The 18,285-nt window shown below is 33.6% G+C and overlaps 1 protein-coding gene across 1 annotated transcript; it reads left to right on the top strand.

Moving 5' to 3' along the window:
• Positions 1–1,565: 1,565 nt before the first annotated feature.
• LOC121374127 (ras-related protein Rab-30-like) lies at positions 1,566–17,867 on the top strand. The gene is made up of 5 exons (XM_041501071.1): positions 1,566–1,746; positions 6,249–6,379; positions 7,028–7,111; positions 8,205–8,388; positions 8,757–17,867. Exons 2-5 carry the CDS (start codon positions 6,293–6,295, stop codon positions 9,005–9,007), a joined length of 606 nt encoding a protein of 201 aa, XP_041357005.1. The 5' UTR covers positions 1,566–1,746; positions 6,249–6,292; the 3' UTR covers positions 9,008–17,867.
• The last annotated feature ends 418 nt before the right edge of the window (positions 17,868–18,285 follow it).

The raw sequence follows: 18,285 nt of genomic DNA, 5'->3' as shown, positions 1-18,285 counted from the left end.
AATCTAATTTTATCGTTTGGACTTAAATTTTTGTAGCACATTTTGGTCTTCGGTCTTTGACCTAACTACTAAATTCGTATTCCAAATTCCGCCAACCTCAAACTTACGCCCCCCCCCCCCCCCCCCCCCCCGGACCATAAGATCGGACTTTAAACTTTTAGACCTTCGTTCAAAATTTTATGTCGAAATTAATTATTTTTTTAAAAATATTATTAAATAGTCCAATCCTCTCTTCTTTCTTTTATTTATTTTTGGACTGTCCTTCTGAAATGCTCCAAATTATATAAATATTCGGCCGAGCAGTCAATTCAATTATTTTTGGCTTGTAACCTTTTTCTTTCTAATCTTAAGCCTACTAATTTCTTTTACTAATTGCTATTTTCAAAATTCTGTTCATTTTCAACCCCCATCCCAAATCAGGCGTATTATATCTATCTAATTTCTTTTTGACCGCCCGATCTAATCTAGCGACCAAATTTAATGAGTAGAATTTTCTTTATTAATTATATTAAGGGACGGTCCATAAATGTCAATGGTTTTCATAATCCTAACAGTGTTAGGATTGGGTTTGACCCCCTCCCCACCTCCCCTAATCCTAACATAAAAACATTGATATAATGTGTACTACAAGATGACTTTTATTAACAGATTATACGTGTTGGCTTTACATATTTACTGGTAGATATAAAACATTAACCCTAAGGGACGGTCCATATTTTGAGGCTACTTGGGATGGCCTAGTTGACGTTTGTGACCAAGGAGTTTTCTGTGGACATCCAGATTAATTTTGTAGTACGTCCTGAACACCTTTCCACAAACAGTGCATTTATGCACTTTTAATATTAGCCTGTTGGAATCTTCTGGAGAAGCTGGCCTTTTTCGACAATGGAGAAGGGGCTGGTGCCGTTTCCTGTCGGCCTCCGATGTATACGTATTCTATTTCAGACTCATCGTGGTCGACGATGTATTGATGCAGTAGATGACAATTGTAGAGAGCGCCGCCGAAAAAACTAGCCCCCAAAATACCGATGTTATGGCCTGAAAAGCAATCGGAACATGGCGTTTACCCCCTCCCCCTTGTTTCGAATTGTAAGAAACATTGACCTTCGATGGACCGATGTTTTACCTGAAAAGCAATCCGAACATGGCTTTTACCCCCTCCCCACTTGCTATTGCACAACAATTAGTGCGCCACGACTGGTATATCAAAAGCTGTGGTATGTGCTATCATGTCTATGGGATTGTGCATATAAAAATCCCTTGCTACTAATGGGAAAAAATCGATAATGCCCGATGATAAATAGATCAATGTGTTCTAGTGGTGTCGTTAAACAATACAACACACTTTTTATTATGTATGTTTTATTATAAAATGTTAACATTGATGCAAATGGAAACTGATATGTTGTGAAAGAACCATTAAAATACGTCAACAAACAAACAACAAAACAAATCCAGATTTTTTTTTTTTCTCTCACAAATGTCATCCAATCAAATTTCAGGTACTTTCTGGATCAGGCTTTCCGGAGTGAAATTACGTCAGAGGATGACGAATGGCTGTTTCCGGATATAGTTTTGTTGTTGTGATGTAGGAAGTAAACACGAATACGTGTAATGCATCATTGACTGAATAATCTTCTAAAAACATGTTATTACTAACAATAAATTTATATATAAAATCATAACCTTCAATTTTAGCTTATAGATTTTTTTGTGGTACAAAGTGCAAGGTTTCTTGGATTACTTGTAAGTTAAATGATTATAAATGATACATCGTAACATTGATAGTATTAAAGTCGACGATAGTCACTTCTCGCACCCTTGTTTTGGCTTCGTACACAATAAATATAGCATGTTTTACCGTAATTTCACTAGAAATCCATATTCGTAAAAGGTACAATTTTTTAATCACAAGATTTTGTTCAAATACATTCAGGTGCATCAGTAATGTTTTTTTCTAAAAATAAAATTCAGTATCAATTTTGCATTGGAATTTTTCCAATATTGAATATTCTTAAAAAGGAACCGTCATGTACCCAGTTTATGGTTATTGTAAGAAGATGCAAATTGATGTTGTTGGTATACAGACGTCATTTAAATGCAAAATTAGCTATATTATGCTTTGCCACATTAAAGTAAAAATTAGTCTACTAACCATGACCCCTGTCAAATTCCGGAAAAATATCTGCCCGGTCCCCCAAGCCCAAGCCCAAGCCCAAGCCCAAGCCCAAGCCCAAGCCCAAGCCCAAGGCCAAGCCCAACCCTAAACCCTAAACCCTAAACCCTAACTAAAAATAATAATGGAGGGGACCGGGCGGATATTATACCCAAATTCCTGCAGGCAAAAACATGCAGACAAAACTGTTTACAGGTTTTTTTCAATTTTTCATAGTTCTGGACAGAATATTAATTTTAAGTTTTAAAAGATGAAAGAAATAAAAAGTACCTTTTGTCAAATATATCATTTCACAAAATTACCATTGGATATGTTTTATTTATTGTGTACGAAGCCAAAACAAGGGTCCAAAATGGGATTGTCGTCGACCTTAATGTCCACGACAGGACAGGCACTTACATCACCATTTTTGTTTTGCACACAACTTGAGATATATATTGCACAAATTGTAGTTGTTTAAATAATATTTTTTGCTAACACATTCAGATGTAAAAAAAAAAAATTTATAATAATAATTCCCTATGGATATTATATTGAAAGTTTTTAAAACAAATTGATGATAGAACCTGTATCATTCAGACAAGTTTATTATTAGTGTAATAATATTTGAGATCACAATTAATTTTAGTGAATACTCAATCTTGTAACATTAGAATCAGGTATTATATATTTTATATAATGCTAACAAGAGTAAATTATGAGATACATGATTTGGTCATTGTGTACCACAGTCATTTCGTACCATCATATGTAATTTTATACCATAATATAAAAGTTAGGACTAACCATTTAATATTGTCATGTTGTGAAAGAACTATAATATCAAGTCATTTCATATTGCATATCAAGTCTATTTGTATATGAACAGGGTTTCTGCCAGATGGTAAAATGGGTATGGCGCCATACCCAAATTTGTTTGCAGATTTTTTTTTTTTTTTTAAGTTATCTTTTGACAAAATTAATTACTTTTATCATTAATGTATGATTTTCTTCACACTAACCCTAAGCTTAACCCATTTTCTTTCTGGGGGAAAGAAAGAAAGAAATGTTTTATTTAACGACGCACTCAACACATTTTATTTACGGTTATATGGTGTCAGACATATGGTTATTTTGAGAGAAAACCCGCTGTCGCCACTTCATGGGTTAATCTTTCCAATTAGCAGCGAGGGATCTTTTATTTGCGCTTCCCACATGCAGGATAGCACAAACCATGGCCTTTGTTGAACCAGTTATGGATCACTGGTCGGTGCAAGTGGTTTACACCTACCCATTGAGCCTTGCGGAGCACTCACTCAGGGTTTGGAGTTGGTATCTGGATTAAAAATCCCATGCCTCGACTGGGATCCGAACCCTGTACCTACCAGCCTGTTGACTGATGGCCTAACCACGACGCCACTGAGGCCAGTTCTTTCTGGGGGAAGCCCCTGATACCCCATGTTGGCTGTGAATACATTCAATTCTATAGCGCCATACCCAAAAATTTCTTTCTGGCAGAAACACTGATGAAGTAATTTTGTACCAGATTAATGTTGATGTTGGTTTCCTTTGTTGTTCTGTGATCTTTTTTTAAAAGATCTAATTGGTTCCAGGCAGTATGGTATGAAATGGATAATACATTTATGGTACGAAATGACTAATTTACTAGTATAAGGAATACTGTAAAGCATAAAATTAATGCAAATATAAAATAATATGATGGCAAAACTCGAAATGAATGTATTAATTAATGCTAGGAATGTTTTTATTTTCGCAGAATACACAACCCCTGAAATTAAGAAAATGTCTACAGCAAAAAAAATGCTCCCATGCCATTGGGAAAAAACCCTGAATATAGTCCAAGGCAAAAACGTGCTGTGTAGCATTAAAAACTCCATGGCATTGCCAATTGCCATGGGCAGTTGCAGGGGTTGAATACATACAGTTACTAGTGTGTTTGTGAAACCAGCTAAAAACCTGACATTGATTACCATCTTATTCATTGCAACTTATTTTTGTGCTTATATACAATTAAGTTTCAAGCACGCTGTCCTCAGCTATCTGAGCTGTCTGTCCAGGACAGTGGTTAGTAGTTAGTGAAAGAGAAGAGGGTGTAGTGGTCTTACACCTACCCACTGAGTTGTTAGAACTCGCTCTTGGTGGGAGCCGGTACCGGGCTGTAAACCCTGTACCTTGTCTGATAGCTTATAACCACGACACCATCGAGGCTGGTTACCATGTTAAAAGTATTTGCAGCTTATAGATTCTAGTTATACAAGTGTGGCTTGAGATGCATGCAGTTTGTTCCAGTTGGATGCACAGAATAGCTTTAAAGCATGGATTAGTTAGTGATGGTGATTAAAAAAACAATGCTAAAACAACTGGTATAAATTATAAGATAATTACATCTTTTGAAGTCTGTCTTTGAAAGCTTTAATGTTTGGCGTGGATTTTCACTGTGTATCATAAAAATAATTAAATATGGTGTGGGTTTTGTTTTTTCTTAGTTTTTTTAGTTGGTCAAGAAAAGATTACAACAGATCCATTGTGTTATTAGATATAATGAGTATTATGTACCTGTATATAAGACTCCGACCTCGCTGTTTAAGGAGAGCTACACCTCTCACTCCCTGTCACTCCCCTGAGACTAGTTCAAAGAAAGTAACTAATATATATGGTATCAATATAGTAATATCTTAAATAGCTCCTCGAGGTGGGACATAGCCCTGTGGTAAAACATTTGCCTGATGTGCGGTCTGTCTAGGATTGATCCTTGTCGTAAACCCAATGGGCTATATTTCATTACAGCCAGTGCACCACGACTGGTATTTCAAAGGCCATGGTATGTGCTGTCCTGTCTGTGAGATACAAAAAGTAAAGTTTATTTTGTTTAACGACACCACTAGAGCAAATTGATTTAGTCTTGGAGAAATAACTGTTACATAGCCCAGTGGTAATGTACTCACTTGATGCACAGTTGGTCTAGAATTGATCCCTGTCGGTGGGCCCATGACATTGTTTATATTTACATTGGGCTATTTGGGCTAGCCAGTGCACCACAACTGGTATATCAAAAGTGTGGTATGTGCTATCCTGTCTGTGAGATGGTGCATATAAAAGATCTCTTACTACTAATGGAAAAATGTAGCAGGTTTCCTCTCTAAGACTATATGTAAAAATTACCAAATGTTTGACGTCCAATAGCCAATGATTAATGAATTAATCTTGTCATTAAACAAAACAAACTGTTTCCTCACAATCTAAGTTAAGGGAGCAGTTTGTTTTAAGGGGAGGTCTGAAGACTATATTTAAGCTCATGAAGTTAATGTTATGACATGCAGGTGTTTTGACTGTGTCCACAATCATTATTTACTGCAGGGTCAGAGGATATGCAGACTAGCTGATTGTATACTTGATTGCTAATAAGTTTATGCAAATTGATGATGAAATTGAAAGGGATTCCCAATACTAGAATAGTGTCTTAAGTATATGTGTATCATCATATCAGTACAAAAAATTGTCACTCAGCAATATAGAACTAGTTTGCTATGAAAAGGAATAGTGTTGTACTCAGAAGTTTGTAACACACTGAAAACTTGTTATTTGGTAGAATGCTAAAAAAAAGTGTGATGGGTGACATGATTATACCATTATAAATGGACTTGGTCGTACATTCAGGCAGCCATTTGTCACTAGACTGGTTTTTATGCTACATATTAAACCAAATGACCACTTTAAGGCCCATTCAACATCATTTGCAAATATTTAGTGAAAAATTATTGGCTGAATATAGGCCAGCTCTTTTCCCTGTCCCAATCAGTACTCCATTACTAGTACATCAAATGCTGTGGTATGTACTGTCCTGACTATTGAGAAATACATAAAAGATCCATAGCTGCTTTTTGGTAGATGTCACCTGTATGGCCACAAGACCTTTCTCTCTTTTGTTTGATGAAGTGTGTTGAAATGACTATGTATATATGTCTATCTATCTATCTATCTATCTATCTATCTATATATATATATATATAAAGAGCTGTAGTTTAAAAAATGTGCTGATTTGTTGTTAACATTAACATTCCTTTTCTTTCAGAATATTAACATAGTTGGTTTCAACAGTGCTAGTCTCTGTCACTAATGGAAGATTACAAATACCTGTTCAAGGTGGTCCTCATTGGAAATGCAGGTGTCGGCAAGACCTGCTTAGTACGCAGGTTTACACAGGTTCGTTGAACTCTTTCTTTCCTGTAGCACTGGAAGATTCCAAAAGTTGTAGAGCATCAGTCTTGGTGTCTTAGTTAATAAAATAGTCTAAGGTTTAATAGTATGCAATATTAATTAAAATTAATTAAAGAAATGTTAATAACTACTTGTAAACATGATTTATTTTATATATACATATATACATTTTGTTTATGATTGTTACTGACGTAGATTGTTTTTCAACCGAGTTTAAAATGTGCCATTTAGTTTGTGTGTGGTTTATACTGTTTAGCATGATCCATTTGTTAAAGTTGCATAATGAACAAAATATATATTAATATTTCTTGTGGAATGTGTAGATTATACCGGTACCTTGAATTAAATGTGAACAAAATATTAGATTAAAATAATTTAATTTATTACTATTTTATATATTGCAAAGTCTGATAGCACTGACTTACAGGTTAACAACAAATGACATCACAGTTTGAGTTTGAATCACATCTCTACATGGAGAAAAAATGGTCAGGATGTCATTACAATACAATTTTTATAGCCTTGAGTTAATTATACAAAGAATATATGTGGGAACAATTAATTTGTAATTATTTATCACATTTTCAACTTTGCAAAACCACCTTTAAAACCCAGTCACACTTTTATCTCCAGGGTCTTTTCCCACCTGGTCAAGGAGCAACCATTGGTGTGGATTTCATGATCAAGACAGTTGAGGTGAATGGAGAAAAAGTTAAGGTTTGTCTCATTTGTTTTCTTGTCTTCACACAAAAGTTAGACATGTTCTCCCAGGATTCTTATTTTAGCCATTTGTTTATTTTCTGCATATTAATTACTTTTTTAAAGCTGCTTACTTTCATAATTATCTGTTTTAAAGTTTAAAAATAAGAATCCTGTCCTCAAATAACAGAAACGTTTCATACATACTAACATAATATTATTCTATTACTGGTAAGTATGTACTGATTGTATCTTATAATTATTTATCACCTCAAAGTACAATGAAAACTCAGACAACCACGGGGTGAATAAAAAAGTTTTGGTTTGGTTTTGTGGGATTTTACTGTAAAATTATAATCAATGCATTCACAAATATGTTTCATTACAACACTTGTAATGGGGATGTTGATTGAAATAGGGAAAATTGACAGGTGTTTCGAGTTAATACAATATATGCATGTGACAATAACAACACATATTAAGACTGTCAACTAGCAGATTGAAATTCAGGATAACAAATTCACCCTAGAAATATTTGTGGCAAGCTTGTAAAAAACAAAAATGCTGCAGATGTGAATGTGGATAGTTTTTGGCATGCTTCCATCAGAAAACTGTTCAAGCACACCTGTCATGGACACAACCCTCTAACTTCACCAGAGAGTTTGTCCAAGACAGAGATCTATGCAAAATGCTGAGGTCGGGTCATGGGGTTTAATGTGCACATTCAGAACAAGCTGTTGTAGCGCACGCCTGTCATAGGCACAGGTATTGGCTCTCGCTGGCTCCTTTGTCCAGAGGACAGGAAAGCTTGAAGGGGGAAGAAGGAGAGATCACCCACACTGGCAAGTACAGTTGAGCACAAGCAGCCCTATCGGGGTCGGAAGCGGGCAAGGGTAGTTTTGATGCTATTGAATTTGCAAATGTCCCATGGGATTATAGCCAAATAAAAAGTGTTGTATAAATTCTTGGAGGTAATTTGGACGCATAATTCGGAGTGGTTCACCGCAAGTGAAAATAGAGCTACTTTGGTTATTTTGACTGAATGTTGATTGAATGCTAGCTTGTTATGCAAAATGCTTCATGTGTACACTATTTATTATGCTGTTTGCAGCTGCAGATCTGGGATACAGCTGGACAGGAGAGGTTCCGTTCAATCACTCAGAGTTACTACAGGTCTGCCAATGCCTTGATTCTAGTCTATGATATTTGCTGTCAGACATCTTTTGAAAGTCTTCCACAGTGGCTCCATGAAATAGAGACGTATGCTAGCAGTAAAGTGCTCACTTATCTTGTGGGTATGTACACGTATACTCTTGTTTAGCATTGTTACTTTGCTAGTGTTGCTAATGTATGTATCATCAGCAGCAACATTGCTTTATTTTTCTTATTATCATAGTAGCTCTGCATCTGTAATTGTTCCGGGACAATAATATTAATTATTAATCAACCAGCTTTAATACCTTGCAAATGGTCTGTATCATACACATCATAGTGAACCAATATAATTATTGCCTTGCCTTTATGAAGTAAAAAGGCAAAACATATGTAAATATTACTTTTCCTACGGTGGTGATGGTGACGGCATCATCGCTAATGTTGATGTTTAACGTTAAAATTTCGCATTTCGATCAGTTTCTCACAAATGTTGTTCTTTTCTTTTAAGGTAACAAGTCTGACCAAATAACTAAGCGGGAAATTCCCACAAATGTGGGGCAGCAGTTTTCTGAGAGATATGAAATGAAATATTTGGAGACATCTGCCAAAGAAGCTGATAATGTTGAAAAACTCTTTATGGACATTGCAGTTGAATTGACAAAACAAACGAAAGAACACGAACTTCGTCCCAATAGTCTGGAAATTTTCAATAAGGGAGAAACAACATCCATATCAACAGTTAGTTGTTGCAAGATCTGATTCAAGTATTACACATTCGTGCATGGGAAAAACCCAAAACATTTATTTAAAATTTACATGTTTAATGGTGTTCTAACTATTATTATATGAAACTGTTCCTTTTACTTGTCCTTAATGCTGTGTGAAGTGAATGTGTCGAAACTTTATTTACATGTATCATGAGGGCTGTTCAGAATTGATCACAATGGGGAGGTAGGTGGGAGGTATTTTGTTTGTATATACAATTATGATAGAATATAATTGTAATTATGATAGAATGTAATTATGATAGAATATAATTGTATTTCAAACCAAGTATGCATAGAGAAAATATAGCAGCAGACCTACCAGGCTTGAAGTAATCACCTTGAAGCCTCCTGCCTCCACCATGTGAACAGTTATGGTACAAGTTTAGTATTCAGTTGTATTACTGGACTTTTTATGGTGATCTTATTCAGTTGTATTATTGGACACTTTATGGTGATCTTATTCAGTTGTATTATTGGACACTTTATGGTGATCTTTAACAAGTTTAAGTGAAATGGTGTCCTAGTTGTATTATTGTACACTTTATGGTGATCTTTAACAAGTTTAAGTGAAATTGTGTCCTAGTTGTATTATTGGACACTTTATGGTGATCATTAATCAACTTTGAGTGAAATGTTGTCTTAGTTGTATTATTGGACACTTTATGGTGATCGTTAATCAAGTTTAAGTGAAATGGTGTCCTAGTTGTATTATTTTATTATCTGTATTATTTAGAGACAATTTACATTAATTACTTGACATTTTGTGGTGATCATCAAATTTAAGTGAAATGGAGACCTAGTCATATCAGTATTATCTGGAGAAAATTTACATTCATTATTGGACACGTTATTCTGATCTTTAAAAAGTTTAAGTGAGATGGCATCCTAGTCATCTTATTATATTGTCTGTATTATATGGAGACAAGGTTACCTTACCGGTAATTATTTTCCTTTATCCTGCAGTCACCCTTTGTATTGGTAGAGCCAGGATATAATGTCTGGATAAAGAAACGTGACTTGTTGCCAATGGCAGCATAAACCCTGTGATGTGACATGAGCCTGGCATGTCTTTTACTTCTGACTAGTTTTTTTAAACATTATTACTGTGTCAATACAGTACTTTTACTTCTTTGAAAAAACAACAACAAAAACTTTACCAACAGGTACAGAATAGTGAGATGATTATCACCTTCTCAGACAGTTGGAAGAAGCAACTCTGATGAGACTGTACAAAAATTGAGACAGTCAGAGTGGCCCATTGAGACTCCTTCACACCAAGCTCTGTTGAAACTGACAAAAACAGACAAGACGGCTCATTTCAACAGATGGGTGTAGCTTGTGAATTTTTTTTTACAAACACAGTATATGGAACATGTGTTATTTGCCTCAGAATATAATGACCAATGGTTCGCCACATTATGCTCCCCTCCCATCCCAGAATTAGTCACTGGCGAAGTCAGAGGTTAAGTCCAGGATGGGTGTGCCTGAACCTTCTGTGGATACGGGCATGTTAATAGAGTTTTCATCCGTATTATGTTCCAAAAGTATGTAAGAGTAATAGTCGTATATGCTAATGAGAAACATTATAATTTGTGTTTAAGCAGTATTATTAAAACACTAAAGTATGTGTAAGTATATCAAAACGTCCTTGCAGTACATATGAATACCTATCTTTGAAAGCCCACTGGTGTCTAAATCTATAAGTGCAATGACTATTGTGAACTAGTATTATTTACAGTATATGGGTGGTGGGTACGAAATCGACAAATGGGATAGATTTAAAACTTTTTTTTAGCCAACTTTGTCTCAAATGGTACTTTTTATGTTAAAAGTTTTATAATGCCATTTCACACCAAAAAAAAGAGGAGAAAAAAGGGGGTATAAAACAAGATTAATAATTCTGCAGGAGAATAAATGAATACCAGACTTTTATCTTGTTCATATTAAATTTCTGATACAAAATAAGTTTGAAAATACTCAAACATGTTGATTTTTATTTTATTGCAATTACATATTTGAGATCTGTGAAATGAATGTTTTGATTGTGTTATGGTATGCTTGATTAAAACCCCCAGCTAATAACAACAAACAAACAAGCTACAATGATCTTATTTTACATTTTAACATTTATTTTATGACATCATGACTGAATGTCTAGTGTGCAAATAATAATTTCTATACGTGTATACTAATGAAGACATTTGAATTTTCACTAAATAAAATAGAAATGGTAGTCTTAAGTTTGTTTTATAGTAATAAAGCAAAATACTCAGGCAATCAAGGTGCTTCATCATTGTACACATAATGTTGGTGCTTTTCATTTATATTTAAATTCTTTAAAATTCAGCATTTGTCATATTTAGATGACACTTTGGTTTGCTAAGCTAAGAAGTAAAGAAACCAGAAAGTTATGAATATCTGATATAATAATTTTACCATGCCAATAAGAAACCAGGAAATTAAAGCACAATAGGAAACCAATACTGGGATTTCTGACATTCTGACAACCAATGGGGTTGGTTGGGGCTTAAGGTTGCTCCATTGTCCTGGAGTGTACTACCTTAGAAATATTAGTTAAAGTGAAAAATATTGTTTTATTTAGCAACACCACTAGAGCACATGGATTTGATTAATTATTGACTATAGGATATCAAACATTTAATAATTTGGAAATGTAGTTTTTAGAGGAAACCCATTAGATTTTTCTATGAGCAGCACAGTTAAAATAAGTCAGGTTAGCTGTTTTTAATGTTTGATTTCTAATTCCATATAAAGCACCTTTTCACTGGTTTACTGTCTTTTTGGAGGGATTCTTAGTTTCAAATGGTCTGTTTAGTATTTGGCAGTACTGCTGAATTTGTGGTTTAATTTTTGTTTCATTGACAAATTGTAATATTTGCTTATGTTTTAGGTAAGATTTTGGAAAAGTTCAGGTATGATTACTGCAGTTAACTTAATTTTGATCACTTGATATTTTCATATCTTACAAATCAGTTTTTAAAAAACTTTACCCAGCAGTACCCTCAGTTTTAAAAAACAGACTAAAAAAAAAACCCTCCTTACTCAGGTTTTATATATGTAGGTAACAGAATGCACATTAATGTCAAATTTTGATAATGTTCGTGAATGATGCTTCTGATTATTAACCCTGATATTGGTTATATACCAAGAAAATCCTTGTTGCTAAACACGTTTGTGGTTCTAGCTCAAATCTTCTTCATTCCTTATTAAATGTTGTTTTTATTGTAAATTTGTTAAATGTATTTTTGTTTTTAGTCAAATACTATGATCAGTTATACATTGTATATTTAACAGGTATGTTGTATTAGTATTTGTTGTACATATGTTGATTTGTTTTGTATGGTTGTGTACATAACTATTAAAGAAGATTACATGCTTTATCCATTATTATGCCTGTATTGATTCTTCAGTGTTGTCCAAGTCATTCAGCAGTTTTTGTTAATTGCAATCTGCCTTATTCATCTTTTTAAAAAAGTGTTTCTCTGGCACTAAATTAAAAAACATTAGGCATACAGTATTACATCCATATTACACCTCTGTTTTTAATACAGTAATAACTTTTAATGATGCTCTTGAAACTGCAACATCAGTGATTACATTTACCACTGTTTTAATATATATAGAGAGGATAATAAACAAGTTACCAGTTGTTATAAAATGTATGTCCCGAGTGAAATAATTTTCACTTGTAACAAGCTTGAGCGAGTGACGTGAAAATTATTTCATGAGGGAGATACATTTTATAATTACTGATGCCGAGTTTGTTATTGTATTTATTACTCCAGTCATTTTTTGTTTCTAAAAGCATTTATTTTCGATATACATACATGTAAACCACTTTACACACTGTTCTGACTATTTCTATAACTTTTTATCTGAATCACTTTCACAGATAATTTTAAAAAAACAAAGTCCTGTATATGCTGTTTAAAAAATCTATAGAATTTCATTAAACTAATATTTTATTACAAGTTTAACATTAAAAACAGAAAGCTGTAAACGCAGCCTCTTTCAACTATGTGACATAATTTTTGTGTTTGCCACATTGTGATGACATCATATTTAGTACTGTCACGGTCATTGGTTTCTAAGTGTCCTATTGTCCAATGGTAGTGTATGTTACATCAATGCAAAATATTTCTCACTGAGAAAATATGAAAAATATTTTTCCTGTTATGGTTGACCGCTGAGATAATAAATACAAAAATGTATCCAATGTGACAATATAATTCATGTGTTATGATAGCACATACATACATACATACATACATACATACATACATACAAACATACATAAGGATGACTCGATAGCTCAAAATGTTATAATGTAACAATCAACCTCGACATGCATACAATATATAGATATTCATAGATCAATACATACATCTCTTAAATGAGTTCTAATGTGGATCTGCACTATATTTGCATTCATTAGTGCTGCAAGTGGAAAAAAAAGGAATAATAATAAAGTAGTTCATCTTTCATTTACAGATATTAAAATGACCTCAACATTTGCCATTCCAGTCAGTCGGTTTGAATCTACATATTGGTTTATGTTCAGATTTGCATGTTTTATTTTATTTTGTGGGATTTTGTTTCCGATTTCATGTAAAAACTAATTATGATGTATTGACAAACACTACCACCTAGCATTATTTGTGACATACTGCAGCTAGCTTATAAGTGCAAAAAGCCAGCTTAAAGTAATATTTTTTTTATGAAAATGTATCTTTAGATTAGCCAATAACTTTATTTGTTCATTTCCGTAAGACATTTGCATTGTTCACTGTGATGTGATATTTTAAGGAGAGAAAATATTTTTACGAGTCTCGGTCGATATTTATTTTTTGTGCTCCATAACACATATCTGTCTCATCACAGTACCATAATTGTTTTATTACTTCAGTCATTTAATACAAAATAAATACACGAACTAGGCCTATTTACAATTAGTTGAGCACTATGCAATCTAATAAATACAAGTATTTTTCACTATGACATCATCTGTAAGATGCTACAATTTCCGAATTCTGTCGCACAAACTGATAGCGCTCATTGGTGAATGCTAAGGGCATTCCCCGTTTCACGCTGTAAATAGTGCAATATCTTGATTTATGGGTTTGCAAAATCACAGAGCAGTGCAGTATGATCTCAAACGGAATTACACATGACATAACATTGAGCAAGTAGAATGTGCAAGAGGTAATAATAATTAATATGACATTGCTTTCAACTTGTGGAAGACAAATACCGTAAATCCGTAAATAGAAGTCTGCCTTAAATAGAAGCCAGGTTTCGTTGTGTTTTGAAAAAACTAAGAGGCCTGTCTTGAATAGAAGCCTGCTTTACATTAAGGCCTGTTTGTACAACTGTAGCTTTGTCAGGTTAATGGTCACATTATGCACCTCATGTCTGTAGCATGACGTCAAAGGCTTATAACATCATGGAAAGAATAACAGGAAAGGAGAAGTTAGTTTTGCAAGCCTACATTATAAGATATCACAAGGCTATGTTAGAAAATTTTGCAATAATAAAGAAAATAGAAGCCTAGGCTTCTATCCAAGGATTTACGGTATTTTCAAACAAATACTATTCAGGTGATCTTTACTACTTTTCTAAATTATTGCAAACACAATTAATCAAAAATAATAAATAAAGTGATTTAAGGTCCAATTTTGGAGTATTTAAAGACTACAATAATGAGTGTTATCAAATTGGTAATAAAAAAAGATTATTTCTTTATTAGAATTGTTTAATTTTTCACAAATCAAATTGGGGAAATTTTAAAAATGGCTTATATATTTAAATACTAATGAAAACACTTGTGGAGTCAATCACAATATTGGAAATGTGTGCCAGTATATTATTATAGTAATGACAACATATGTTAATGACAGTCAAAATTAATTATGCCTGAATCAAGCAGGTGCATGAAATGGAAATCCTATCGTATATACTGAACCAAAATAGAAATGTTTGACAGCCAATATTTGGAAAGGTTAAAAACAAACCAAAATATGTCTATATATTGGGTATGGCCATCTTGCGAATTGATGACTGCATTGCATCACCGCCACATGGAACTGACAAGTGTGTTGATTTCTACCTGTGAAATATTGTACCATTCCTCAATACTTGCAAAGTTCATTGACATTTGATGGCGGGTTGGATTGACGCCTTACACATCTGTCTAGACTATTCCAGACATTGGAAGTCATTGGTACGTCCTGTCTGAAGATTCTGAAACTCATGTCTAAAACTTCCAACAGCTCTACCAACCTCTTCTATCAACATACCAGCATCAAGCATGCTAAAAAGCACATTCACGTACATTTCTTGATATTCTAGACATCGAAAAATTAATAAATTTCAATAAATTCTTATTGACAACAAGATCAATGAACTGATAAAAAAAAACACCTTCAGTTCAAAACATGTGGAGCATGGTGAGCCATGGTTGCATGTGCAAATCAACTTTCACTTTGTCGCTTTGTTTCACTACACACACGGTGAGCAAAATTTATAAATTCCGACACTCAAGATGACAGAAGATTTGTAATGCATTTTCAATGTTAACTGATGTCTGAAAATCTGACGTTTCTTTTTTGGTTCAGTATAGTAGACAGGACCTTAAGCCCAGCCCATCCACCCCCTCACCCTACGACAATTGAATATGAATGTTGGCCATGATACTCTCCATTGTCAGTTTTCAACATCCACAAGCAGTCACTGACTATACCCATTCAGTACCATTGGTCGGTATTTATATATATTGTTGTATTGTTTTACTGGGTTTTACCCCACCCCTACCCCCTGATTCAATCACTGGTAACAAAAGAGGTTGTGCTTGGGAAAGGGAGGGTGCCTGAACCTTTTGATAGATTGTTCACTCTCTGAAATGTCATTCTGCTACAGAAAAAGTTTAGAAAGCAAGAATGTGTACCAATCAAAATTTGTGTAAACATTTCAGGTAACCCATTTTATTTTTGGTAACTCATTATGTCCATGTAAATTGTGTCCTAAATTAAGTGTGCTAGCTTGAGCGATGGATGAATTAAATTATTGTACTGACAATTTTCAGAGGCTTGTACAACAAAACTGTCATCTGGTGGTATGGCAAATTCACTGCTTTCTTTCTTTTTTGGAGATTTAGTATATTTTACTCCTGTGTGTAAACTATTCGCATTTATCTTTCACACACTTATTTTATCAAATCGGATGCAACATTAAGATGGTTATTTTCCACCAAGATAATTGGAGTTTTTTTGTTGATAATTATGTGAGATTTGTTTTTTGTCTTTTTTTGTTTTGGCATGCATGCAATGAGCTTATTCGGATTTTTCAGTATTTGTTATTATGGTATAGATTTTTGTTTGTCCACATTCTGTCATCATACAAATCAGTTTGAATTACTGTTTGGAGAGAAAAGAAGGCAGTTTTGTATTATATTTCCTAGATCAAGCTTAGAGATGGTCTAAGAATGTATAAAATGTTTTGGTTTGAAGAGGGGGTTAATGGAACATTTGAAATAAATATTTCCATTATCTTTCATTGTTTCATTTAAAACATTAATTTGTATGGCACTGATGACTTATTACATTTTAAATTCAGTTTAATGCATATAAAATATAACAAAGCAATTGATATAACAAACATTCCTTTCAGTGTAATTTTGTCTTGATATTGATATCCTGCAAATTGTTTACCAGTAGTTCTATTATACAGTATTATATGAAAAGCAAAACATTTTGTTTTTCAGTTCACAGTATTTCAGTCTTTGTTAATGATTGGACTATAATCTTTGACTGCCTGACTGGTGCTTCCAAACACTAAAGGTTCAAGCATGACCATCCTGGGCATAAGTTCTGACCTAAGCAGACTTTTGTCCACGATTTAATATCACCTGTAGTTAACATGTGATCCATAGAGGATATTTTATGTTTTTTGTCAAATATGATTTATATTTCATCGAGTGAAGTTTGCAATCATATCTCATGAGTCGTGACGGGTGTGATATGATTGCAAACTTCACGAGATGAGGTATATATCATATTTGACAAAAAACATGAAATTTTCTATTTATTATATAACTTTTGGCACTTTACCTTTATTTTTAAAATGCCAGCAGCAAAATAGTTCCGGCTTTCTTACAGTGAAGGTAACACTTTCTAGTCAGTGACGACATTATAGGGTGAAATAGTGAAATTTTCACTCTAAAATGTGTTATCGTCACTGTGTGACTGATAACACTTTTATTTCACTGATATTTTAAGATATTTCACTAAATGTTTTATAATAAATGTTTGCATTATGCATACATTCTGAAAATAAGAAAGAAGTTTTCTAAATCAATATATTTTCTACCAATAGAACCAAACTTTTAAACAATTTTATTTAATGAGGACCTCTATTGACCGTTCTCCACAAAATTCAAATGAAGCTTTTAATATTTGTTGTAAACAACACACTTTATTTTATTTAATGCATTAACATTACAATTTTTTTTATTTTTTTATTTTATCATCCCACTGCTCCCTTTCCTTTCTCTCCTTTGAATTCCATCTCATTTCTTCCCGATCTGGCAACTCTTTATCTTTCAACTTCTTTCGCTGTCCACCTCCTCATTTATTAGTATAAATAGATTTTTTTTAAATTGGTAAATCATAAAATAGATTAATGTCTCCAGTCAACAGAATGCAAAAAACTGTATATTGTTGATGTTTACATGTTTTGTATTTATTGTATGTGCCAAATGTTTTTCCTTGTTTTTTTTAAAATGTACATAATGAGTTTGACTTCATCATTCAAAATAATAAATCACTTTTCAAAAATCTTATTGCTTTTATACTTTTTGTGTCCACAACCGTAAGTTATTAAATTTGTTCATGTGTTCAACAAAGCTGACATTTATACATATACTCTTCAAAAAAAGAAACGCAAAAGGGTACAAATGGGTTATAACTCCGATTTTATGTTTCCTACCGGTTCATGCTTTGTGAATATAAGGTCATTGCATGTCCCAAACACATTCCCACGGTTACATTCGATAAAACGCAGCTACTGTACAATAAAGTTCCAAAATGTGAATATTCGCAAAAACGCAGCCACGTGCAAACCATGTCACCACTGCACGTGCGTTGTCTGCACATGCAACATGAACACCGACAGTATAAAAGTGCAGGGTGTTCGCTTGCCTGGCCTCTGTATCTGGCCGACAGTTGACAATCCAGGACATGCCACGTCTCGGTG

This window comes from Gigantopelta aegis, chromosome 6, assembly GCF_016097555.1.
Source record: "Gigantopelta aegis isolate Gae_Host chromosome 6, Gae_host_genome, whole genome shotgun sequence".
NCBI lineage: Eukaryota > Metazoa > Mollusca > Gastropoda > Neomphalida > Peltospiridae > Gigantopelta > Gigantopelta aegis.
The sequence above is the reverse complement of the archived record's forward strand: the minus strand, read 5'-3'. Positions and strand labels throughout refer to the sequence as shown.